The sequence below is a fragment of the Myotis lucifugus genome, unplaced genomic scaffold (genome assembly GCF_000147115.1).
Source record: "Myotis lucifugus unplaced genomic scaffold, Myoluc2.0 scaffold_20, whole genome shotgun sequence".
Lineage (NCBI taxonomy): Eukaryota > Metazoa > Chordata > Mammalia > Chiroptera > Vespertilionidae > Myotis > Myotis lucifugus.
The window spans coordinates 2,190,763-2,216,810 of NW_005871068.1; the positions used below are offsets into that span (position 1 = coordinate 2,190,763).

At 39.8% G+C, this 26,048-nt stretch overlaps 1 protein-coding gene across 1 annotated transcript; it reads left to right on the forward strand.

Annotated features, from left to right (window-relative positions):
• The first annotated feature begins 587 nt into the window (after positions 1 to 587).
• On the forward strand, positions 588 to 16,509 carry PRDX4 (peroxiredoxin 4). The gene is given in 9 exon segments (XM_014453036.2): positions 588 to 725; positions 727 to 866; positions 869 to 931; positions 4,729 to 4,846; positions 7,200 to 7,316; positions 9,272 to 9,394; positions 12,134 to 12,264; positions 13,518 to 13,552; positions 16,396 to 16,509. Coding segments are annotated over 9 exon segments (810 nt in total). The 5' UTR covers positions 588 to 693; the 3' UTR covers positions 16,447 to 16,509.
• Positions 16,510 to 26,048: the final 9,539 nt, after the last annotated feature.

Consider the following 26,048-nt stretch of genomic DNA (forward strand, 5'->3'; position numbering starts at 1 on the left):
GGGGAAAAAAAAGAGAGAAAAAAGATACCTTGAGACAGGCTTAGGTCACCTAAGTGCCTGGCTGCCCTTGCTTGCTGGAGAATAAATGATTAGACCTTTCTTCTCCCCAGTTTCTCAGGACTTAAAAGATCTGCAACTAGAGGGGGTAGTCATGGCACTGTCACACAGATCACTTCAAGGAAAAAACTGTTAGAAGTATAAAATGCAAGCGGTTCAAAGGCAGACAGGTTAGTTTCACTTTGTTAAGGGGGACGGTGTGCTTGCGGTGTTGAGGCTTTTTGGAAGAGATGGGCTTGGAAACCGTGCAGAGGACGGGAGCGCTTGCGGCCAGTCACTGGACAGGCCAGCCACTGGCCACTCCAGAAAAACAGCTTTCGCTGAGTTGGGCTGAGCGCCAGGCCGGTCCGCCCCAAGGCGCAGGCGCAAAGCGGGCAGGGGCCAGCAGGCCACGTGGCAGGGCTTGGGGGTGGGGGTGGGGGTGGGGGTGGGAGTCGGGGCAGCCTGGAATCCGGAGAGCCGGGAGCAGGGGGCGGGGGGCGGGGGGCGGGGGGTCCGTGTGCGGAGGGGGAGGGCGGGGCAAGCTCTCGCGAGACCGAGCCCGGGCTCGCGGGGGTGTCAGCGCGCGATTGTAGCTCCCTGGCGGCGGGAGAAGTAGCGCTAGAGCCAAAGACGTGTGTCTGCGCTCTCGTGGTCATGGAGGCGCCGGGGCTGCCACCAGCCGCGAGACTCAGCCCCCAGCCGGAGCCTCCGGTGCTGCTGCTGCCACTACTTGCTGTTCCTTGCTGCTGGCCAGACTCTGCGGGGCTTGGAGCAGAGAGAGCTCCGAACCCGTGAGGAGGAGTGCCACTTCTACGCGGGGGGACAAGTGTACCGGGGGAGGCGTCCCGAGTTTCGGCCGCCGACCACTCCCTGCACCTCAGCAAAGCCAAGAGTAGGTGGTGCCCGGCAAGGGGGGTTGACCGGTGGCTGAGGGAGGCGGGAAGTTGGGAGGACCACGGGACACGTGTGCCCTGCTTAGGCTACCTGGGAGCCTGACTTGGGCGGCGCCCCCTGTCCTGCCTCCGGTCCCTGGGCTGGCCTGGCTCTTTCATAGCGGGGCAAGGGAGGAGGGTTCCTGCTTTGAGAAAGGGATTGTTTCCACTTATCAGATTTTGTAAGTAGTGATTACCCCAAAAGCCGCAGACAAAGGAACGGGGGTGGTCCAGGTCTCCTTGCAGGCATCGGAGGATGTTGTGCAAACTGAAACACTTCCTCAAACATTGCAAAGTGGCTGCAGCATGTCGCGTCTGTTTCCAAGTACTATTCCAGGGAAGAATAGGTTAAGTTGAATAATGATTCATAGAAAGTTTGATTAAACAAAAAAGTGGCTAAACAAAATGTTCAGGAGAGCAAACATTTCACCTTTCTCTTTTTTCCTTTTGTTTTCATCTTATAAAGACTATTAAAAGCCCTTCCCCAAAGCATACATAATAAATGGGTATTCTTTGTGTCTCTTAGAAATGAAGAACTTCTTACAGGGTGTATTTTGAAGGCTCTTTGTAGGGAAAGGAAGAAAAAGGTTCAAAGTAATTTATTTTGGTTGATGATAAACCTCATGGCAAATTTGTGTCCTGCCAGTTTGGCTTTTGATTATTTGCATTTCTGTCCAGTGTACACAGGTAATGGCCACTTTCAGGAAGGACACGTCAGACTGAGACACTGAGAAAGTTATGGCCTGCTGCATCTAAATGTTAAGATTAGCCAAAAAGAACTGAGCAGGAATTAAAGAATAGACTGTCCCTTGCTTGCTTTAAGTAACCTGTTTTTCTTACAGATCACTTAGCAGTCTGAAGATGTGTATTGTGGTTCAATTACACCATGTTCTATGCCCATATTCAGTGAAAAAAGTATGCTTCACAGTTATGAATCCTCAGTGTTAAGTGGGATGTTACGACTTAGGATGGAGTGGGAGTAATAAATAAGAAAAACTGTTTTGCCTTCTTAAACATGTGCAGTTCTTTCCTACTGAAAGTTAACTACTTTTGGATTTTTTGTTTTTAAGAAACCAGTCTCACGCTTTTATTTTTTAAACAACATGTGTTTATTATTTCACAGGAGGCCTTAGCTGGGTTCTCTGCTCAGGGTCTTATAACACTGTAGTCCAGATGTTGGCTGGGCTGCATTCCTTTCTGGAGCTCAGCATCCTCTTCCCAATTCACATGGTGGTGGGCAGAATTCAGTTCCCTGAGGTTAAGGACAGGATCCCTGTTTTCTTCCTGGCTGTGACCTGGTGCCATGCTTAATTGCTAGGAACCAGCCGCTCGCAGTTTCTTTATTCACAGGCCCTCTCATCACATGGCAGCTTATTTTGAGTCCCAGTCTTGGGCTTTTAAAATCACAGCATTTCAAAATGTCATTAGTTTCACTTACCTGGGAAGATATTTTGAACTGTGTCAGCCAGTTAAGTGTTCGATGGCATTACATTATATTTCCCATAAGAAACAAATCCCATCCAAGTCTGCTCATAAAAGCATAAGACAGTGGTAATAGATTTCCCTTTACCAGAGAACTTCAAATTTTAGATATTTGCTACATCTCTGTGTCATGTAGGTTTATCTAGAATCAAAGATACGAGGACTTTTATTCATAAAGTGGAATATTATAGAGCCATTAAGGTCATACTTTGAAATAATTTTTAGTGACATGAAAACTGTTAGATTTACTGTTGCTTTTTTTTTTTTTTTTTTTTTTTTTTTTAAATATATTTTATTGATTTTTCACAGAGAGGAAGGGAGAGAGATAGAGAGCTAGAAACATCGATGAGAGAGAAACATCGATCAGCTGCCTCCTGCACACCCCCCACCGGGGATGTGCCCGCAACCCAGGTACATGCCCTTGACCGGAATCGAACCTGGGACCCTTCAGTCCGCAGGCCGACGCTCTATCCACTGAGCCAAACCGGTTTCGGCTATATTTGAGATTTTAATACACACAAGGGGTTGCTTTGGGAATTCCATTTATAGATCTTAGCAAAGTTAACTGCAGTCTTTTTTTTTGCTCCATAAATTGATGACAGTTTTTTTTTTTCTTTGAACTAACTTTGTAATTCTTAAATCAAGAACCCAAAATTTTCAAACTCAGAATTTTGAGAACAAAATTTATTCCTCAGATTTGGTTTTCCTCATATGCTAAAATCATTAAGGAATAACAGGTCATTATAATTCCAACCACAAATCTACTTAATATATCCTGTTAACCAACCCCATTGAGTAGCATTTTCAGTAATGTATACAAAGCATGTATAGTTCAGTACCCTTCTACTAATTCCCCTCTTGGTCTTTACCTAATCAGATCAGGATATTTATATGAGGTAGGCTGCTGACTCAAGACAAGTAATCACATGTTATATATTAACTTCACAGAGAAATTCATCGTAAGTTTACGTCTCTTTTCAGAGCGACCAAAAATGCTGGCTATTATACAAAATATAGTAAATGCTGGCTATTATGAGCCTTACTTTCTAGGAACCATAGTCAAACTTGGAAGCAAGGATTGACTTTAATATGTGTAATGGTTCTGAAAGTTTAAGTGTTATCTGAATGTAACAGAAGATCAAGGTATATTATCAAAGCGCGTTGGCTAGAATTACAGCATGCCCTTACAAGAGAGCAGCACCAACTATTCAATTTCCATTAGGTCACTTGAAACCTGTTCAAGGGGGTCTCTTCTTTCAAAGCCCTCTAGGAAAGTAATCCCATGGTCTGGGATTGTACACTTCTGGCCTGATGTATTTGCAAATTTCCTACTCTGAGTGTGGCAACAGGTCCTCCATGAGTATGTGAGAAACTGGCCAAATGTTTAAATTAGTACATCTGAAAGACTGCCATTAGGGAAAGGCATATCTAATTATTTGAAATATAGGAAGTTATTCAACTTGGAGGGGCTATAGTGAAGGATCCAGTAGAGTGTAGTGCAGGGATGGAATGTAGGGGGGCGGGTGCTGTGAGCATGCATAGAATTAAAAGTTATTGTCAATAACCTCCAACTGAAATTGAGCATTTCTTTCCATTATAAACATCAGCAACGAACCACATTAGCTTCAGCAGTACTTGCTTGTACCTGTTGTCAATAGACCCCCAGGTATTTTCATGCCATATTGTGGTTGTTGGTTGTTACAGGTATCCTGAAACATCATTTACACCAGGGGTGGGCAAACTTTTTGACTCGAGGGCCACAATGGGTTCTTAAACTGGACCGGAGGGCCGGAACAAAAGCATGGATGGAGTGTTTGTGTGAACTAATATAAATTCAAAGTAAACATCGTTACATAAAAGGGTACGGTCTTTTTTTTTTTTTAGTTTTATTCATTTCAAACGGGCGGATCCGGCCTGCGGGCCGTAGTTTGCCCACGGCTGCTTTACACTCTTCACTATTTTTGGTAGTTAATTAGATCACTGCTAGATCCTGCATTTTTAAAGTCTTAATAAAAGGGAACATGTATTACTACATCACCAATATGGGTCTTTTCTATTTGGATAATTTCATTTCAATATAATTGCTTTTCTTTGTAATTCTATATATTTTAAATATCCAATAACACTATTCTGAGAAGTATGTAAGCTTCACCAGACTGCTAGAGAGATCCAAAGGTTTAGAAGCCTTGATTTTTAGTGATTTCCTAAAGCTCTTATCCTGTCATCCCATCAGTTTTCTCAGTGTTATAAAACATCCTATATTTTTCTTTCTTAGTTTCCAAGCCAGCACCTTATTGGGAAGGAACCGCTGTGATAAATGGAGAATTTAAGGAGCTCAAGTTAACTGATTATCATGGAAAATACCTGGTTTTTTTCTTCTACCCACTTGATTTGTAAGTAATACATGTACAAAGCAGCTAGTAAGACCTCAGTTATTACCGATCATTAATCAAGGTCAGGCTCAATCCCCAGCAGGGGGTGTGTAGGAGGCAGCTGATCAATGATTCCCATCATTGATGTTCTGTCTCTCCCTCTCCCTTCTCGGAAATCAATAAAAATATATATTTTAAACATTGTTTAAAAAGAGTTTATTTACAAATAGGCTAGATTTGGCCTGTGGCTGAAAGTTTGCTGACACCTAGTCCATCCAAATGGGAAGGATTCTCATAAAAATTAGTACATTGAGACTAATACAAGTCATGAAGCTACATAATACATAACCTTTTAAATTAGCTTGACTAGCTAAAATGTATAATATATTCTAATTTCCAATAGAAACCAGAAGTTGAAGTTTTAATATATAAAAAGTATAGGCCTTCTAAATTCATGTTATAAAACCAAAAAGTTAAAACATATGTAAAATATAACATTAAACCTGAATTCTGAAATTAGTCTAACATAGCAGACAAATATGCTCTGTCTCTCCAGTGTTACTTAAAACTCCATAATGAATAAGACATAGCTAATTATGCATGATGTTAGCAATGGTCTTCTGGCTAAGATAGCTTCTTACTGTTATTTCTGTATAAAGTCAGGCTGGGCCTGGTTAGATAAGGAAGAATTCTCAGGCATTTGCCACAGTCTATAAGCATGAAAGTCACAAACAATCCTTCAGTTTTCTGCCAGACCTTTTTCTCTGTCTTCACTAAGAAGTCGGGCAAATGTGTCTCTAGATAGCATTTCTTGGGATAAGAGGAAGGAAGGTAGGGACTGACCATTCCTACATTGTGGAAAATATTAAAAATATACATTATAGCCCAGGTTCCAGGGACGTAATCTAGATTAGAACTTTCTGCTTGCATATGACAATCCTCCACTTGAACAACTGAAACATTTGAAAAGCCTGTGTTGGGGTATGGTAGGAACTTGGCCCCTAAATCGACATTTTTCAAACTTTCTTGGCCATCACACACAATAGGAAATAAATTTTCAATTGCTGCCCAATACACTTACACATACATAAACAGTAACATTCAGTCTGTATGCACCAGTATAGTCATGTTATACTGAAATACTGAAAAACTTCCATACCAGAGGGTAACAGCCACTTTCTCAACCCCTTCCCCAAGTTGCTCCTCCTACCTGATCCTTTTTCAAAACCTCCAGCACTAAAGTGTATATATATAAAGCCTAAGCAATCGGCCGGTAGGTATGACGTGCACTGACCACCAGGGGGCAGATGCTCAACGCAGGAGTTGCAGAGCCACAGAGCAACAGCAACTTTGCAGAGTGCCCTCTCGCATTCCGGGACCCCTCGAGGGATGTCGGACTGCCAGTTTCAGCCTGATCCCTACAAGGCCAGGCCGAGGGACCCCACCTGCTGGAGGGACCCCACTCACTTCGCAGACACCCTTCGAGCCCTGGCGCCACCCCAGGTGTGGCAGGCCGGAGGGACCATGGGAGATTGGCTCCAGGGCATGGCAGGCCCATTTCTCCCAGTCCCGCCCCGCCAGCTACCTTCTAATTAATTTCCTTTCAATGTGCATAAATCCATGCACTGGGCCTCTAGTTTTGAAATAGGTTGTTAAATATTTTTAATATCACTCCTGAACACACACATATATGCACTGGTATATACATGTTTCATAACTTACCCTTACTATGAAGGATGTATTCTCATATTTTCTATTTCACTGTTTTAAAATGCTAGTTGGAACTCAGTAAATTGACTTAAGTAATTCCTACCACAATTTGAAAAACACTACCCTAAGGAAATACTCTCTAAACATGCCCTTCTAACAATGGACCTTATCAAGAAATGGAGGGATGGGAGGGCATTTCCTTATCTCCAAAATCCATATAGATGCATCTAGTTCATAAGACTGGTATAAGAATGTAAAAATAAGCCGAACCGGTTTAGCTCAGTGGATAGAGCGTCGGCCTTCGGACTGAAGGGTCCCAGGTTCGATTCCGGTCAAGGGCATGTACCTTGGTTGCGGGCACATCCCCAGTAGGGGGCGTGCAGGAGGCAGCTGATCGATCTCTCTCATCGATGTTTCTAACTCTCTATCCCTCTCCCTTCTTCTCTGTAAGAATGTAAAAACAATGAAATGATGTCAGGTTTGTATAGATTCTTTGAAAGCTGTAAAGCATTTTAGACTACTCAATCTTGAGAGAATTCATATATAAAGTTGTTCTTAATGTGCATTTTTATATACTAAATATGTTTGTAAAGACTTCTGTCATTTCAAACTTGCATATATGTGTATTTTGAGAATACTGAATATATTTTCTTTTTACTTTCAGCACTTTTGTGTGTCCAACTGAAATTATTGCCTTTGGTGATAGAATTGAAGAATTCAGATCCATAAACACTGAAGTGGTGGCATGCTCTGTCGATTCACAGTTTACCCATTTGGCCTGGTCAGTATCTTACACTTAACATTTGTAGGAAAAAGAATGGATTTAATTTTAAATTATGGGCAGACAACTCAACATGATAGGAATATAGTTATTTATCAGACAATTCAGAATATTTCTCTAAGAAATGCTAGTTCAATAAAATTACATAAAAAATAAAATTGGGGGGAAAGTTCAATGCAAAAGATGTCCATAACAAAACCTATTGAATTGTATGATTATTTTATTATAACAAATTTTGGGTAGCCTTAATCTGGAGGAAAAAAATCCTTAAAATACCATTTCTCTGTTATATAGTTGTTTAGTATTAAGCCAAACTCAAAATAGTTTTTATAATTACTTTTCAAGAAGCAATGATTTTTAAATTAATTTTAGAAATATTTTAAATTAATTGTTTCACCTAATTAATTGCAAGTTAAAATGATAAGAGATGTCATTCTTTTCCCATGTCTGATTGGCCAATATTTCAAATTTGAAAATTTTCATGTAGTGATTACAAAGGTGGAAAGAAACAGCACTCCCATACACACAGGTGGTTCAGCATTTCTGGAAAGTAGTCGGGCAACATGTTTCAGAATCTGAAATGTGTATGTTGATGTGTTTTTTAATCGTGTCCACAATTTTTTGCACAAAATTTTATGCATGATAAAGACTGTTCATTGTTTTTAAAACTTAAAATTAAATTCATAGAGTAATAAATTCAAAACATTTACAATTATGTAGACATATAAACTATATGTGCATGTATATGTATATAAAACTAAAATTTTAATTGGTTCAGGAGCTACAATTCAACTTTAATTTATATTCTGTTAAGTATTTAACTCTAAGTATTTTTAAAAGCAGTTTATATTTTATTTCCCTTGAGTATCCCAAGAACATAAGCAATTCTTGCAATCTAATAAATAGATATGGTACATCTTAAGTCCTTTTAAATTGTTTCATTACTATTTGTAAACTGAATAAAATTTCAATGTACACATTTTAAATTGGAATCACAAAGTATATCTGTTATTCCAATATGCCAAATGCTCTTAAACATTATAAATAACTCATTATACAAATATGTACTGATTATTTCTCAATGTAAGAATATTAAAAATATGGGTTTAATTTGCTTTATCACTTCTATAGTAATTCTGTATCTCCATATGATTAAAACACAAATCCACTAAGGGAAACATCTATGTCATCCCAAATAATTTGGGATTGTTTTTCCAAGAAATTCTTTTGTATAAATTCTCAGCTGGATAGGTTTCATATCAACCAGAGATTTCTACTTGGATGTCAGAACTGGGACTGCAGACGTGGGGAGCATTATTTCCCTGTTTTCTGGCTGTTATATCAATGCCTTCCAGTTTGGGCACCAGCCCACATCCCCCAGTTTCAACTTAAAGAATACTTAAATCTCAAGACTGATGTGTCTGAGATTATAGCTTACTTCCTTCACTGCTGCAAGTAGACTGTATTTCTTTGTCTCTCAGAATATTAAAATACCCAGTTGCTTCCTGCCTGTCTCTCAAGGAATTGTCTTATGATCACAATTCTAAGGTTATGCTTATGACAGTGTCTATTCTTTATCCATCAATTCTACTTCTAGAAATTAATCAGACAAGTGTACAATGTTAAGAATACAAGGATGTTGCCAGCAGTGTTTATAAAAGCAAAAAAATGGAAGCAATTTAAATGTACGTCAGTAGAGATTAGTAAAATGTGGTATGTCTATACATTAAAAATGTGATGGATGTGTAGCTCCATAGTTAGTGTTAAAAGGATATGAATATATTGTTAAGTGGGGGAAAGGGCAAGAAAATAGAATGTATATTAGCCTGTCTTTTTTAGAGAAAGAATAGGTGTGTGATGTTTGTTCATGTGTGTGCACATGCAGAGAAAGAGTGGTTTTGATATATACATACCATTTACTTAACTCTAAGAGGTAAATGTTCTGTTTGTTTCAGGATTAACACCCCTCGAAGACAAGGAGGACTTGGACCAATAAAGATTCCGCTTCTTTCAGATTTGACCCATCAGATTGCAAAGGACTATGGCGTATATCTGGAAGATTCAGGCCACACTCTTAGGTAACTTTGTAGTGATTTTACATTATGACCAATCGAAATATATTTGTAACCCTCATTGAAATGGAGTTAAAAAATACAAAGTTTGATCAAGAAATATTATTTGCTCTACTTGCAAAAATGGTATAGATACTCTTTAAAATAATTAGTGAGTGTCATAGACTGTTAGAGCTGAAAGATTATGTAGAGGTCTTTGACCAACCTTATCTTTATTTTACAGATAAACAGATTCATAGAGTTCCATGAACTTAGCCAGAGAAATATAATTGGCTAATGGCAGAGTGCAGACTTGAATCCAGGTCCCCAAACTCCTTGTCCATTTCTTTCTCCTCTTCTTCAAACTAACTCCAATAATGGTTTTCCTAAATACAAGTATCATAGGATTTAGCAAATCTGTGTCTTTGGAGTAGGAAAAATTAAGGAAATATTTTACCCAACAGCTCTCCCTGGGTTACTTGAGCTAATAAATGCTAATAGAATTCTTTGGGTGAAAGGGGGCAATTTTAGCTTAAAACAACTAATTTTGTTATAGTTGTGTTGTTTATTAGCTTTTCAATGCTAATAATTTCTTTTTTAAATGTCTTATGTGAAAGTGTCATTATTTTATAATCCTGTTTTTTAATAACAGGTTTTCTGAGATATATCATCCTATATAATAAAGAGCTAATATGCTAATTAGACCAAATAGCAGAATGACTATCTGGACAAAGTCGGGGCTGCGAGGGCCAGCTGGGGCTGTGAGGGCCGAGCCCCTTGCATGAATTTCGTGCATCAGGCCTCTAGTATACTATATGACTCACCCAATATAAAGCATACAATGCAATACTTTTAGTATATTGAGTTTTGCAATGATCACCACAGTCAATTTTAGAACATTTTCATTATTCCAAAAACAAACCTCATACCCATTTTATTTCCCCTTTTCCCTAATTTTCTAGCTCCTATTCTTGCCTGCCTTGTTTTAGTAACACACATCTTCATAGATTCTTAGTAAAAGGTCATTAGAAGGTAAAATGGTTTGAGACCTTACATGTCAGATAATGTTTTTATTCTACTCTCATGTTGATTAATAATTTGGCTGGATATAGAATTGTAGATTGAAAGGAAATTTTCCTGCAAACATTTGAAAGCATTGCCCTGCTACCATTAGCTTCTGGGGTTGTTATTGAGATGTCTGTTGCCATTTTAATTTCTGATTTTTATAAGAATGACCTGTTTCTTCTCTATGGAAGAGACATACATGTATATTACACCAAGTATGGCAAATGTATTCATCTCAAAGTCTACCAAAGAAGCAGTTCACAAAATTAAAACAGAAGACAGAAGCTAGAATTTGCTAGCAAAGGAAAGGCAGATTTGTTTTGTGTGGTGTGTGTTGGTATAATGTGTGTTACAGAGGAAAGCTCAAAATTTTAGATCAGGCTCACTTACTTCAGAACAGACTTGATTACCATTGACAACAATTTTCAGCTGTAAAAGCTACATGAAAGAACACCCATATAAATAATAATTAAGCAAGTTGACCTGGTCAAAAGGGAGTGAGTCCTAGTTATTTCAGACATCAAGTTGCTCACTCAAAAAATGTATTGTGGGCCCTAGCCAGTTTGGCTCAGTGAAGAGAGCGTCAGCCTGCGGTCTCAAAGATCCCAGGTTTGATTCCGGTCAAGGGCATGTACCTTGGTTGTGGGCACATACCCAGTAGGGAGTGTGCAGGAGGCGGCTGATCGATGTTTCTCTCTCATCGATGTTTCTAACTCTCTATCCCTCTCCCTTCCTCTCTGTAAAAAATCAATTAAAAATATATTTTTTAAAAATGTATTGTGGGATAAGCAGAAATACTTTAGTAATGTTTAATATGATTATGAAACAAGATATCATGAAATAGATATGTAATTCTATATATTTCTACTAAAAATATTTCATCATTTATAATACTTGTACACAAGCAATTAGCCCCAGTACCTGAGATCTTTTTCTAATCTAAAGTTATTAGGTTGAAATCCATATTGACTTAAATAGACAAGAAATCCTTTGAAAATTTTTGTCTCTAGTCTACTTTAACTCTTGTAATCTTTAACTCTTGTAATGCCATCACTATCTCAGTAACAGGTCTTTTTAATCAAACTACTTCATTACTCCCCAGGCCATAGAAGTGAATCACACATATAGAGATTTAGAGGGAAAGGTGACTTCACTTATATTGGTGACCTTGTCTTTTTACCACCATTAAAAGGAAATAAAGAGACATTCCAAACAGCCAGTGAAGAGAAAGATAGATCACACCTTCACTTAAAGGAAGGCTCTGCTGTGTAGTTTCATCATTTCATTTACAGCACAGTAAAATCCCAAACCTAGTACATGTGAAGATTAAGCTGTAAATACTACAGGACATTTCACAGACAAAAACAAAATTTTAAAGCTAATGGGGGGTGGGGAGAGGTAAAAGAGGGTAAAGGAGAAATGTATACCTGAAACTTATATAATTTCATTAACCAATGTCACCCCAATAAATTTAATTTTTAAAAAAAATTTAAAGCTACCATTTAGCAATTATAATCCCGAATTATATAGTAGATGTGTGTGTGTGTGTGTGTGTGTGTGTGTGTGTGTGTACCAGTCAAGTAGGTAGTGTGTTGGTTCTGTATAACAATCCTGTGTGGATGCTACAGGGATTCGCATTAACAAATATTTGTCTTAACTGAGATGAAATGGCCTCACCCCTACCACTCTTGTGTTTTATAGAGGTCTCTTCATTATTGATGACAAAGGGATCCTAAGACAGATTACTCTCAATGACCTTCCTGTGGGCAGATCGGTGGATGAGACACTGCGTTTGGTTCAAGCATTCCAATACACCGATAAACATGGAGAAGGTACTCTTTCCTTCCAAACATCATAGCCTTTTGATTTTTTAGTATGAGAAGAGGTAGCAGTAAATTAGATGGTTCCAAAGTCATCTGATTGTTTTCAAATTATTAGCTAATCTTTTTAGTAAATCAAATTATTAAAGTGCTTTTCATGAAATATCACTAATATATTCTACTTACTGAATTAAAAGATCCAAAAGTATTCATTATTTGCATAGTCCTTTTGGATAAGCACAAAGAGAAAAGTTTCTGCTGCTGTAATTTTCAAATTGTTTCTATAAACTTAAAATGTACCATTCTGGCAATATTTAGTAATGTAGGTTTTATTTGCATCTGTACATTATTTGATTTAGATTTTTTCCTCAAGGTAATTCAGTGATCAGCAAGGTTATTCAGGATCACACTAGTAATCTATTAGTTCATCCTTTCACTCCAAGTTTTTGCGGTAGCTCAATGGGAAAGGTTAGATTTTCCTAAAATAGAACGTATGTTTTATTTATTTATTTTTTTAAGAGACAAACAATGATGCAGGGACTTTATTTTTTTTTAATCTTTAAATTCTTTATTAAGGAATTACAAATGTGTCCTCATTTCCCCCCCCCATTAACCCCCATCCTCCCCACCCCCCACTCATGCTCTCATCCCCCTGTTGTCCATGTCCATTGGTTTGGCTTATATGCATGCATACAAATCCTTTGGTTGATCTCTTCCCCTTACCCTCTCCCTCCCCTACTTTCCATCTGGGGATTAATAGTCTGATTGCTGTTTGTAACTCAATGCCTGGGTCAAGGTATATTCCAAATAAAATCCTACTTTCTGAATAATTTTAAAGTCTCTTTTGATAAACAGCAAACCATGGCATCAGAACAAAATACTACAGGAAACAGCAAATCAGCTTATTTTAAGTTTATGTAAATTCAGAGAAATTTTTGCCATGCCCAGACCTTTCAGTTCACCACATCCCAAAAGATTCCAACTTTCTTAGAGGAACACTCAATTTGGTTTTTTATACTATAAATGCAAGTAAACATAATTGACAAAAATGAAAATAGATTAGCTACCTACTGCTAAGCTCTGTGACCAAACTTCCTTGGTTCAAGCAAGCAAGCTAACAGAGCCAGGTGTTCAGTGGCCTAGAAATGTTCTCATTAATACAGGCTCCATTTTTAATTTCATTTGGGAAAAGAAGAGCCAAGAGTTGCTGAAGAGAATTGAACTCTGTTTTTAAACTGTCTTTTGCCAATTTTTGTTCCTTTCAGTCTGCCCTGCTGGCTGGAAACCTGGTAGTGAAACAGTAAGTCAAATTGATTTTTCTGTTAAGGGGATGTCTGGGGCCAAACAAAAATGCCAACCTTAAGATCATCTGTAATAGCACTGTCTTGATTTTGTAAATGACTTAAACATTGCTCGGCAAAAATCAGAAGAGTACAGGCATTCTTTGAACTGTAGGGAGAGTAGCTGACACTGGAGAAAGCAGAAGATAGGACTTCATGCTGTGAATTTTAAAGCCAAATACCCAGCGGAATATGCCATTAAAATCAACAACAACAAAAGGGAGTAGCGGAGATTTGGTAGAATAAATTCAGAGGGCTGAGAGAGCATTTATGGAATTTCTTCCTATACTGTGAACAAAGAAAACAGTCACAAGCAAAGCTTTTCTATATATAGTAAAAAGCTTTTGAAAAAAAAATCAGGCTTAACTAACAATGAAGCTAATGATTCTCTCATCATTTGAAGGAAGAAAAGATTGAACAAGTACATTCATAGGGAGGCTGTATAGTTTATAGACAGTCCCTGAAGTAGTCTCTGGCCAGTAGTCTCTGGCCAAAATACAATTTGGAAACTTGCTTGAACCTTTTAATTAATCTTGAGAGAGAGAGGAAGGGAGAGGAATAGAGAGATAGAAACATTGATGAGAGGGAAACATCGATGAGAGAGGAACATCATCGATCAGCTGCCTCCTGCACAGCCCCTTCTGGGGGTTGAGCCCACAACCCAGGCTTGTGCCCCGACTGGGAATCGAACCAGCAAACTCTTGGTTCCTGGGTTGATGCTCAACCACTGAACCACACCAGCCAGGCTTGAACCCTTTTTAATGAACATGTTATCTTCTAAAAATCAAAGAGCTTTATACAAACTCCAGTTAGGAAAAATACCTAGAGAATTAGAGGAAGAAATCATTATCTTAGGATAAAAGAAAAATACAGACTCCTAAGACTTTCTTCCTTAGCACACAACAACAAAACAGTACCATTGGCCGTACACAATGAGAAGTAGAAATTCACTCTGTAACCTCACTCAGATTAGTTAAAATAATATTTCATTGATTTAAATTAGTTTTGATGAGCGTGCAAAGCAGCTTTGCCCTTGTGGGTCAAAGTTAATGCTACAATACAGTATTCACCTCTACACAGATCTGATGGATTTAAAGTTAAGCATGAGACTTAGAGCAGCACTAGGTACTTTAAATTATAAATCAGTCATTGGGTTAATTTAGTTATTGATTGTGAGGCTCACAGATAGAAATATGAATCAGAAGCTACAGGTATCACCTAAGAAGGCTTAAAAAGCATCAAGCTCGGGGCACTTCCCCCTGGAGCTAGAGCAGAACCAACAGTGACTGATGCATAACATCACCTTGTATTGCAGGCATGTGCTGAGAGCACAGGATGAAATAAAGATGAAATATGAAACTAGTACAAGAAATACAGCTGTGGGGGGGGGACAGAAAGAAAGTAGAAGAGGGGGATATAGGATCAGAAAAGGTTTTGTGCTGGTGTTTAAGATAGATGAATTTTTCACCTCCATATCCCTCAGTTTTCCCCTGTATATTGCACAGGCCTCCTGATTTATCAGTATCTCTCCTCTCCAATGCATGTCATTCTCCAGACCAGAACCTTTTAGCGGCCCACCATCACTCACAGGACAAAGTCCAGATACTCAGGGCACAGCCTTCAAGCCTTTGCATTCTGTTCCCACCGGTCTCTCCCAGGTTATCTTCCCTGTGATTCACGAACAAATGCTGTGCTGCCACCAAATCATGACTCATCTTTCCTCCAATTAAGCCCTATTTTTTTCACACCTTTGTGACTTTGCTCAGGTCTTTCTTTCCAGAGCCTGAAATACCTGTCCCCTTCTCTAAATTCTACTCCTCTTTCAAGACCAAATTAAATGTCACCTCCACTCGGAGACCGTCCCTGATGCCATCTCAGCCTCCACTGAGTCACACAGCCTGTGTCACACACAATCGAACTGTGCATTGCATCAAAACAGCCACGTACACAGACATCCTTCCCACGTGCTTGTATGAGCCTCAGAGGTGTTGACCATGGTAGTTATCCTATATCCCCATTGCCAGCACACTATTGGCACTAAGTAGTTATTCCGTGAGTACCTAAAAATTGAATTTAAATGCAGAGAGGTTATAAACTGGCAAAAACAGAATGCTCCTTGAAGTGATGCCTGCAAAACTAGGTAATGTTTATTTTATGCTAAAGAAAAATTATGAAGAAGACGTATATAGAATTATCATAAGCTGATTACAAGAGGTTTTTTTTATATGTAGGGATAGATGCACTTTACCTATAACTATCAAGTAAACAGGTCTAGTAGGGAGCTTTTTTGTTTTTTTGGAATATTTTTCCATTCACTAAATAGTTATTGAAGTTAATGCTCCATGGTTGTATTTGACTATTTTTTTTTAACCTTTGCAGTTTGAGGTTAAAGGTTGCATTTTGGACCTCCAAAAAATCCACTTGAACACACTGCCCCCTTTTCAGGTTGTTGGCACCCCAACACTTTACCAGCATATGATTTTAGAAATACATTAACATCTGTAGCCATGCTCTCTTAATGTGTTTGGTTTAATTAGATCAAACCTGAAGATGCCATGAAAGCCTGGTGGCCGAGAGAAGATCTGTAAGTAAATTCGGGGGTGCTTGAGTACAGATGTTAATTTATTGACAAATGATTTTCCTTTTGGCATAGCTGAGATTAGTAGGTTGGACAAATCCAGTGTTTCCTATATACATCTGATATAATTTAGTACACAAACACAGTCTTATCTTCTTTAGTCAAAAGTTGGGCAACTATTATCAGACAACTAATGATGAATGATCTGCTTTTTTCTTTCAATAGATAATCCCAGATCCAGCTGGAAAACTGAAGTATTTCGACAAACTGAACTGAAAATACTTCCTCAGGCCATGATGCTTGAACGCCTTCAATAAAAGGCGCCATGTTGTTACCACATTGTGTTATTGTAGTTACTTCTTGGAGAATATAAAACATGCATGTCAGGGTCCAAAGATACTTACTGTTGAAGTCAGACACTGATGCCAAAAGATAGGCAGTTATTCTCTCTTTCCGAACTAAGAAATGTCCAATTGAATGAAACTAGTAACAACAATAACTGCTATTTATGTGGTACTGCTACCTGCCAGGCATTTTGTCAGGCAGGTTAGGTGTGTATGTTCCCCCACATCCCGCATGGTTTAGGGTTCAGGATCTGGAAGAGGAGCCGCACACAAATGAAAGAAGAGACAAGAGATAATTTGGAAATACTGGGGGGCCAGGCGGGCAAGTCCAACTCAAGGGGAAGGACCTCCACTGGTGCCCAGGCCTTTTATTCAACTTTGGTTAAGCAGGTAATTGCAGTAACAGACAGGCTATCATAAAGGTCAGTAAATATTAGAAGGATTTACTCTGAGACTATTTGATCAGGAAATAGCTTGAGCCCCCATTGTCAGGACTAGACAATCAGTGCATAACTCAGGCCCTTGCCGTGGGTTCAAGGGTCACCAGCATTCCGGGATCCTTGTTTGCACTTCTCTGCTAGTGAAGACAATGGGCAGCCTCCCACAGTTAGGTGCTAGTACTTTGCTGTTTAAACAGGGTTGTAATAATCTTGTCACTACTTCCAATATAATTAGAATCCTAGTCTCAGATTTCCTCTTTCCAATCTGAAGAGTACAGAATTTTTACTCATGGAATAAGCCTGTCTCTTGGAGCTTTTCTAACATGTTCATTTTAGGTATGTTTATAGGGAGGGCAGCTATTTTTATATCAATTCCAAAAAGCCAGTCATTACTGTTTCATTCAACACACAGCAGCCATTGATCGCCTACTCTACACACTTGGTATATACAGTGGGGCCTTGACTTACGAGTGTCCTGACTAACGAGTTTTTTGAGATACCAGCTGTCTCTCGGCCATTTTTTGCATTGAGTTGATAGAGTAATTTGAGTTAACGAGCTCCTTAACAAGCTCGGTCTCGGAACGAATTAAACTCGTAAGTCAAGGCCCCACTGTTTCAGTAACCAAAGATAGTTTTCTGCCCTGAAGGAGCTTAGTATTTGATTACTGAAGCAGGTGTTGATAGTGTAGTAATTTCTGGAGACCAACAAATGAGTGAAAATACATCCTGACTCACCACTTTCATATTAATTGGGTAATGCAAATAGCCATGAATAAAACAGCATTAAATGCACTCCTTTTCAGTGCCTTTTATCAACTATCCCTTCAAACAACCGACTTCTGAGTGCCCACACGTCCAAAATTACATCCTAAAGGTGATCTCATGTGGCCATTTACAGAAGATGAAAAAAAGAGCATCCAGAAAGGATAGTCCCCCGGAGAGGATGGGCCCTGGGCCTGACAGGGTCGCAGCTATAGGAGACCTATTCCCAGAACATGCTGACCTACGCAATCTAGAGAAGTGCTGCTCACTCAGGGACAACTTGCCCCCAGGGGACATGGTAATGTCGAGATGTTTTTGGTTGTCACATCTGTGGGGGTGCTGCCAAACATTCTGCAATGGACAGGACAGCCCCACAACAAAGACTTACCCAGCCCAAGATGTCAATAGTGGTAAGGTTGACAAATCCCTAGAGACAGCTGCCAACAGATTATGGAAAGGAGACCAGTACAGTCTGTAGCTGCCTCTGCAGCAGGACAGACCATGCCATGACATTTGGAGCTTATCCAAAATAATAGGTCAAGAGTGACTTGGAGGTTCTATGAAATCACTAGGCAATCTCTTCAGTGCACACACACATATATATCATCTATAATTCCATGCTTCTCCCTCCAAGTTCTGATCTTCTGTTGAATATTTCCCAGTTAAGTCTTGCCAGTATGCCAGGCTTTACAGTGATTGTAGCAGACTGTTCTTCCAGGGATTTCTGAATCCCCAGAATCTCATGCAAGAAATCAGACCCCACTCCCATCATTTCTTTTCTGTCCATGGTCACATCTAATCCTACATCCTAAACTTTCCATCTTTCAGTAGACTTCCTGGTCATATATTTTGTTCTCAAATATATTGACCACTATTTCACTAGGTAATGATGCTCTGTACTCTAACCACCCCCCATCTGATATCACGGAATGCATCATTGTATTTCATTACCCATGGACTTTCTGATGCTATGTCACTGAAATATTTTTGAATAGACTTATCCTATATAATAAAAGGGTAATATGCAAATCAACCGAACTGTGGAACGACTGGTCGCTATGACATGCACTGACCACCAGGGGCAGGCGCTCAATGCAGGAGCTGCCCCTGGTGGTCAGTGTGCTCCCACAGGGGGAGCACCACTCAGCCAGAAGCCCAGAAGCTGGACTCATGGCTGGCGAGCACAGCGGCAGTGGCAGGAGCCTCTCCCGCCTCCACAGCAGTGCTAAGGATATCCTACTGATGACTTGGGCCCACTCGGACATCCCCTGAGGGCTCCCAGAGAGTAAGAGGACACAGGCCAGGCTGAGGGACCCCTCCCCCTAGTGCACGAATCTCATGCACCAGGCCTCTAGTTAATATATAAATGAGATAAAACATGTATCTCAGGTAAACAGCTCCATAAAGGTCTCCATGTCAGGGGAGATAGATATATATGCTTGTGTGTGTATAGATATATAACACACATATATATACACACATGCTTCCATAAACTCATTAAAAATTTTACCTAGCTTTTAATAGGAAGGAAAATATTTAACACTAGAGGCCCGATGCACAAAATTGTGCAAGGACCTTGGCCCCCACCACCAGCAGCAGCCACTTCTGCCTCAGCCCCCGCTTGCTGCGGCTTTGTCCGGAAGAAAGGACGTCCAGAAGGATGTCCGGTCTAATTAGCATATTACGCTTTTATTATTGTAGATGGTATTTAGTCTTAGACAGCAAAGCAACTTTTACCAATTCCATTATTCACATAATAACACAATTTTGGCATAATGTACACTTATGTAAAATCCTGAAAATATAGTTTTAAAGGCCCACCTTCTTGAGGCTTAACCTGACAATTTTTAAATTAAAAAATTCAAAAGCCAAATCAAACACCCAAATTCACCTAAATCATTCATTTGTTCATACACAAAATATTACTTACACATGTACAAGGCACTTTGCTAGTCAATGCAGATATAAAAATATGACATCTCTCCCCACAAGAAGCCCACAGTCTCCCAAATGAAAGCATGCAGAAAGAGCAAGACGGTGTAATAAATGCTAAAAGACTGTCACCTGTGGTAGCTCCAAAGTGAGCATAGCAACTAAAAGGAAAAACTGGGATGAGGGAAGGTATCACAGAGGAGGGGATTGTAAACCCATTTCCTATTGCTCCACTGAAGGCTGTCACCTATGAGTGCACTGTCCTTATATGAAAAGACTGTACCTGTGACCCAACTTCAAGAGACAAAGCACTGACTGGATTTCCTGTCATGATAATCTGCTGGGAAATGGCACATACTTTAGAGCTCACTGGCTAGGGTCAGCGGTGAGGGTGTGGCCAAGGTGAGATGAAAGGTAAGAATTGAATCTGCAGCCCTACCAGCATGGCTCAATGGTTGAGTGTCAACCTATGAACCAGGAGGTCACGGTTCAATTCCTGGTCAGGGCACATGCCCGGGTTGTGGGCTTGATCCCCAATGTGGAGTGTGCAATGGGCAGCCGATCAATGATTTTCTCATCATTGATGTTTCTATCTCTCTCTCCCTCTCCCTACCTCTCTGAAATCAATAAAAAATATTTTTTAACAAAAAACTGAATCTGCAGGTGTGGGTTTTTTTAACTTTAAATTCTGGTCATTTATACAGCTCAGAAACAGGATTTACAAGTTTTTGATTAAAGGGTGTACACTGCATTGTAACCCAAAGGCCACGAGATGGCGCTCGGCGCACTGAAATCCCTCAGCCATCTGCCAGGTACTGAGCCCCCCTTTCAGGCTACAACTAATTAGCAACAATTAATGCGAACATTTTAATGTGTTTTTTTAACCAATATAATTTAGAAAAAAAATCAGACCAATGCAAATCTAAGTACAACTCAGGTAGGCATCTTAATTTGTACTGAGTATACTCCCATTAATGACCCTGACCCAGTTAAAAGTACATTTTACATTGTGACCTAGTATGCAGGTGCATGCATGTGCAACATACACGTTCACAATGAGTTTCACACACCATTATCATGCATGATGCATTCTGAGCTTTTATTTTTCTAATGCTGGTCACAACCCACTAAATTTCATAGCCCAAGATATATATATTCAGGATAAAATAAATGCCTACTATATCAATACATGGTCATCTGTAATTTTCATTTTACTTCCATTATATTGTTTTAGCCATATTACCCATATTATTCCCTCTATTAGAGCACAATTTCTGTGAAACAAAAATCACAATATCCAGCCTGGCTGGTGTGCTCAGTGGTTGAGTGTCAACTGATGAACAGGAAGTCATAGTTGGATTCCCAGTCAGGGCACATGCCTGGCTTGTGGTCTTGATTGCCAGCAGGGGGCGTGCAGGAGGCAGCCGATCAATGATTCTTTCTCATCATTGAGCTTCTATTCCTCTCTCCCTCTCCCTTCCTCTCTTCTGAAATCATTTTTTTAATTTAAATAAAAATATTCCTACCCTGCCCTGACCGGTTTGGCTCAGTGGATAGAGCATCGGTCTGCGGACTCAAGGGTCCCAGGTTCGATTCCGGTCAAGGGCATGTACCTTGGTTGTGGGCACATCCCCAGTAGAGAGTGTGGAGGAGACAGCTGATGCATGTTTCTGTCTCATCGATGTTTCTAACTCTCTATCCCCCTCCCTTCCTCTCTGTAAAAAAAATCAATAAAATATATTTTTTTAAAAATATTCCTACCCTGTCTTTGGTTACTATAATCCTTTCTCTGGGGTATTAATCTCTCAGTGCCTCTGGATTACTAAATGGTTTTCAGAATGGCCTCTTTTCTTCTGAGGCTCCTTTTCTTTTTAGCATACAAATCTTAAATAGGATTTGATTTTTTAAGATGCTATTTAATGAAATATTCATTAAAATATTTCACTAACCGAACAGCTGAATCAAGTGAAGGAATATAGGTCTAAATCAGAAGACTGTGGGATAAGAAAAATGCCCCTACTTTTATGGAGGAAGACTCAGACCTGAAGCATTGAATCCCCCCACTCTACCCCTTGAACTAGAGGCCTGCAGACATAGACCAACCTCACAGGCGTGAACATTCAGGCCAGCACGCTTCTCCCACATCACACTGCCTGCCAGAAGCCCACCCAACTGGACCCAAGCACCCCTAAATCCACCTCAGGTTTAGCCCCTTAGATCAAAATAATCTTATGATACAACAGTTTCATGAAATATCATAATTCTAAATATCATAATGTAATTTATTAAAGACCCTTAAGTCCATTTGAAACTTACCAACTCCTTATTTTTTTTTAATTCCTCTTTCCTGTTACCTGTTTTATAGTAATTCATTATTTGTTGCCAAGCGAGGGGGAGAAAACATTCACAAGTCAATTTAAAGAGTCAATCACAAATGTAGCAAAAGTTTTATTCTTTTTTAAATTTTTTTTCTTTTTTTTATTGCTTAAAGTATTACAAATAAAAGTTTTATTCTAAGAGGTTTTTTTATGCTAAAAATATTTCAGCCAGCCTCATCTATTTGGGTTGAGATTCTATCATGTTCTGATATATATACATATATATATATATACATATATATATATATTCATACCATATACATAAAATCATTAGTTACCTCTTTATCATAACAGCTGAGAAAATATATATAAAATATGGCAAAGGGCCAAGATTCTAGATCTAGTCTGTGTCTACCACACCTATAAAGGTATAGGGTAGGCTTTGGGAGATGATGTTCCCCTCTCTAAGCCTCTTCCACTCTATCTAAGCCTCTCTACGCCTCACTTTCCTCATCTGCAAAATGGGGATAGTAATGGTATTTACCTCAAAGGGCGATTGTAAGAATTAAATGAGAAAGCTCATTTTTAAATTTTATTTATTGATTTGAGAGAGAAAAACATCAATGTGTTGTTCCACTTATTTATGCATTCATTGGTTGATCCTTGTATGTGCCCTGACAAGGGATCAAACCCACAACCTTGGCTTATCGGGACAATGCTCTAACCAACTGAGCTACCCGGCCAGGTCAAGAAAGTACGTTTTAATGTCATCAACACAGTGCCTGACACATAGAAAGAATCCAGCATGCTTTAGCTATACATAAAAATTCTTATTTTATAATGATTACATCTTATAACTGATTTTTTGCCACACTTCACTAACATACAAGTTGCCATGGGGTTCTATAACCAAATAAAGAATCCCTAAGTTTTCATGTTAAAGCACTAAGCATTGATTTTGAACTTCAGGCTCTTGCCCAGAAACAGAAATGGGTAATGCAAACTTGTATTCTATGTACCAAAACAGATGCAAATCTTATAAACTAACCTTCACCTTCCTCCTGATGCACTTCCTTTTACTTCTCTCTTCTCATCTGTAAAGGATTAAATGCTAAAAGATTATTATTCAGAATTCCTTGTACAGTTAAACACATTGTTAGAAGTTAATTTTATAAAACATCAACAATGACAGCAATTATACTCCAAAGCAAAACTGCTAACTCTTGAAAGATGAAAATGTCAGTGGGATCTAAAATGTTATCCAAAATTTGGTTTTAAGAAACATAATACTGCCCTGGCCTGTTTGGCTCAGTGGATAGAGCATCCACCCATGGACTGACGGGTCCCAGTTCAATTCTGGTCAAGGGTATGGACCTTGGTTGCAGGCTCATCCCTGGCCCTGGTCCAGACACGTGCAGGAGGCAACCAATAGATGTGCTTCTCTCACATTGATGTTTCTCTCTCTGTCTCTCTCCCTCCCTTCCACTCTCTCTAAAAAATCAATGGAAAAATATCCTCTGGTGATGATTAACAACAAAAAAACATAATACTAATATTTGATTCTTCAGAGGAAAAGAGTGCAAATGATTTACTCCTTGGACATATACTATACTGCCCTTTCATGTAACAAAATAGAATAAAGAGTGTCATCCCAGCTTTGTAAGAGTTATAAAAACTCCTAGTGGTTTTTATTTTTTTATAGGTGTTAGCAAAAAGAAAAAGGTCCATGGTCAAGTTAAACAGGTGTTCTTACGGTCCTACTTTTCAGTCTTTTGTAAGCTAATATCCATTCTAACATATCAGAGGAGAGTTATCCTAGGCAGTTTCCCAATGTTACTTGTCGATAAAATGTTTAGAAAACAGCATCTCACTAGCACCAGCGCCCAAGGAATTCACCCAGGAAAGAGAGCTGGACACCCGCAATGACTCAGCCCCTCGTCAAGCAGCTTTTTGAAATTGTTTTTTTTCTTACCAGCACCTCTCGATCATCCAACCTGTAGCCTTTTCCCAGTGCTCATCTTTGTCAGCTTCCATGACACCACTGATCATTCCCTCCATAAAAATGGCTTTGAGAGGCAGGAGGATGATGTAGTTATGACCTAAGAATGTGTCTGGCTGCTCTTGGACCCCTTGAGCCGCCATTAAAGAAATCCAACCATCCTATTAGAGAGGCCTGGGCAGCCCCCACCCATGCCAGCCACCCCAGCTGAGGTGCCAGATGTTCCCACACTAGGCAAGCTCCCGGATGAACACAGCTGCCCCAGTGACCCCAGCCAATGCCACATAAAGCAGAAGAACCTCCAGGTGAGCCCAGCCATCCCAAAGAATCAAACGTCTTTAGAAGGAGAAAAGGTCTCTCCCTGCACAAACTCATCAAAAAGAAAATGCTGAACTCCCTGGAGGTAAGAGAAGGACTTCAGTTCTTCGGGAATCAGGCTCCTGGTTCTATACAAAGAGATGAGAGAAAGTATATCATGTCATAGAGCATGCAGGCAGCAAAGGGAACATGGACAGGGTATTCAGGTTGCAAGAAAGGATCTATAGGGTGCCACCAAGTTGTTACATGGAATCTGCAGTTTCATAATTTCCACGGGTCAGGCCGGCCGGCAGGGCGCGGGGTGCGGCGATGGCCACCACGGGGCCCTGGGCAACTACTATGTGGACTCCTTCCTGCTGGGCGCTGACGCCTCGGACGAGCTAGGTGCGGGACACTATGCTCCGGGGGCCCTGGGTCAGCCCGCCAGGAAAAAAAAAAGGATCTATAGCAGTGGTTGCCAACCTTTTGGACCTCACGGACCACGAGTGGTCTGAGGACCACTGGTTGGCGACCACTGATCTATAGTATAGCATCACTTGGGCACATATGACACAGTGCAAAGCACACCAGCATCAACTCTATTCTGAGGAAACCAGTGATAAAGGCACAACCCTTAAAGACTGCCCATTTCACAGAGAAAAAGGAAGGGACCCCTCACTGAGCCTTTAGATCCCAAGGCCAGCATTCTCTCCCCATTCCCAAAGAACAGTTTCTTTACTTAACAGTCCTGATACTATCAGAAGCTGAACTCATTATCACCCAAACTTTAGCATGTTATCACTAAGGAAAACTGTGGCGGTTTCAAATCCAAGCGGCTGGGGGCCTGGAAACTGCAGTCCTAGAAGGGGCTGCAGGGCCTGCTCCCTTCCCCGCTCCACCTTTTCTCCAGCCTCATAGGCCTAATTGGTAACTTAAAAGCTTTGGAGCATTGCTGGGTTAAATGATAAACATCTAAATGTTTCAACAAGTTTTCAGTTCACCTGATTTTAGCTTTTGTTACAGAAAATCTATAGTAGATTTGGAAAGGTTAATGTAATGTCTTTGATTGAAGGTGTGTTTAAGAAATACTGGCTGTTTACTTTTTGGTTAGCATTGGAAAATTAAGGTTTCTCTAATTAAATTGGAAGGAAATTGGCCCTAACCTGTTTGGCTCAGTGGATAGAGCGTCGGCCTGCTGACTCAAGGGTCCCAGGTTCGATTCCGGTCAAGGGCATGTACCTTGGTTTTGGGCACATCCCCAGTAGGGGGTGTGCAGGAGGCAGCTGATCGATGTTTCTCTCATCGGTGTTTCTAACTCTCTATCCCTCTCCCCTCCTCTCTGTAAAAAATCAATAAAATATATTTTAAAAATAAAATAAATTGGAAGGAAATCGTATGGTTTTGATAATAGAGGACATGAGGCATGGACATGCATTTTGAAGGTGAAAAAAGTGAGTTAGTTATAAGAATGTTTGTGGTTCTCAACCCTCCTAATGCCGCAACCCTTTAATACAGTTCCTCATGTTGTGGTGACAACCAACCATAAAATTATTTTCATTGCTACTTCATAACTGTAATTTTGCTACTGTTATGAATCGTAATGTAAATATCTGATATGCAGGATGTATTTTCATTGTTTGTGACCCACAGGTTGAGAACACTGTGAGAGAAAAATATTAAAAGGAAGTTATATAAATGACACATGCCAATAAGCCAGGATAAGTACAATAGGGAAACTAGATGGCTAAACAGAGTAAATCCCATCTTCTCTAAACCAAGGACACTT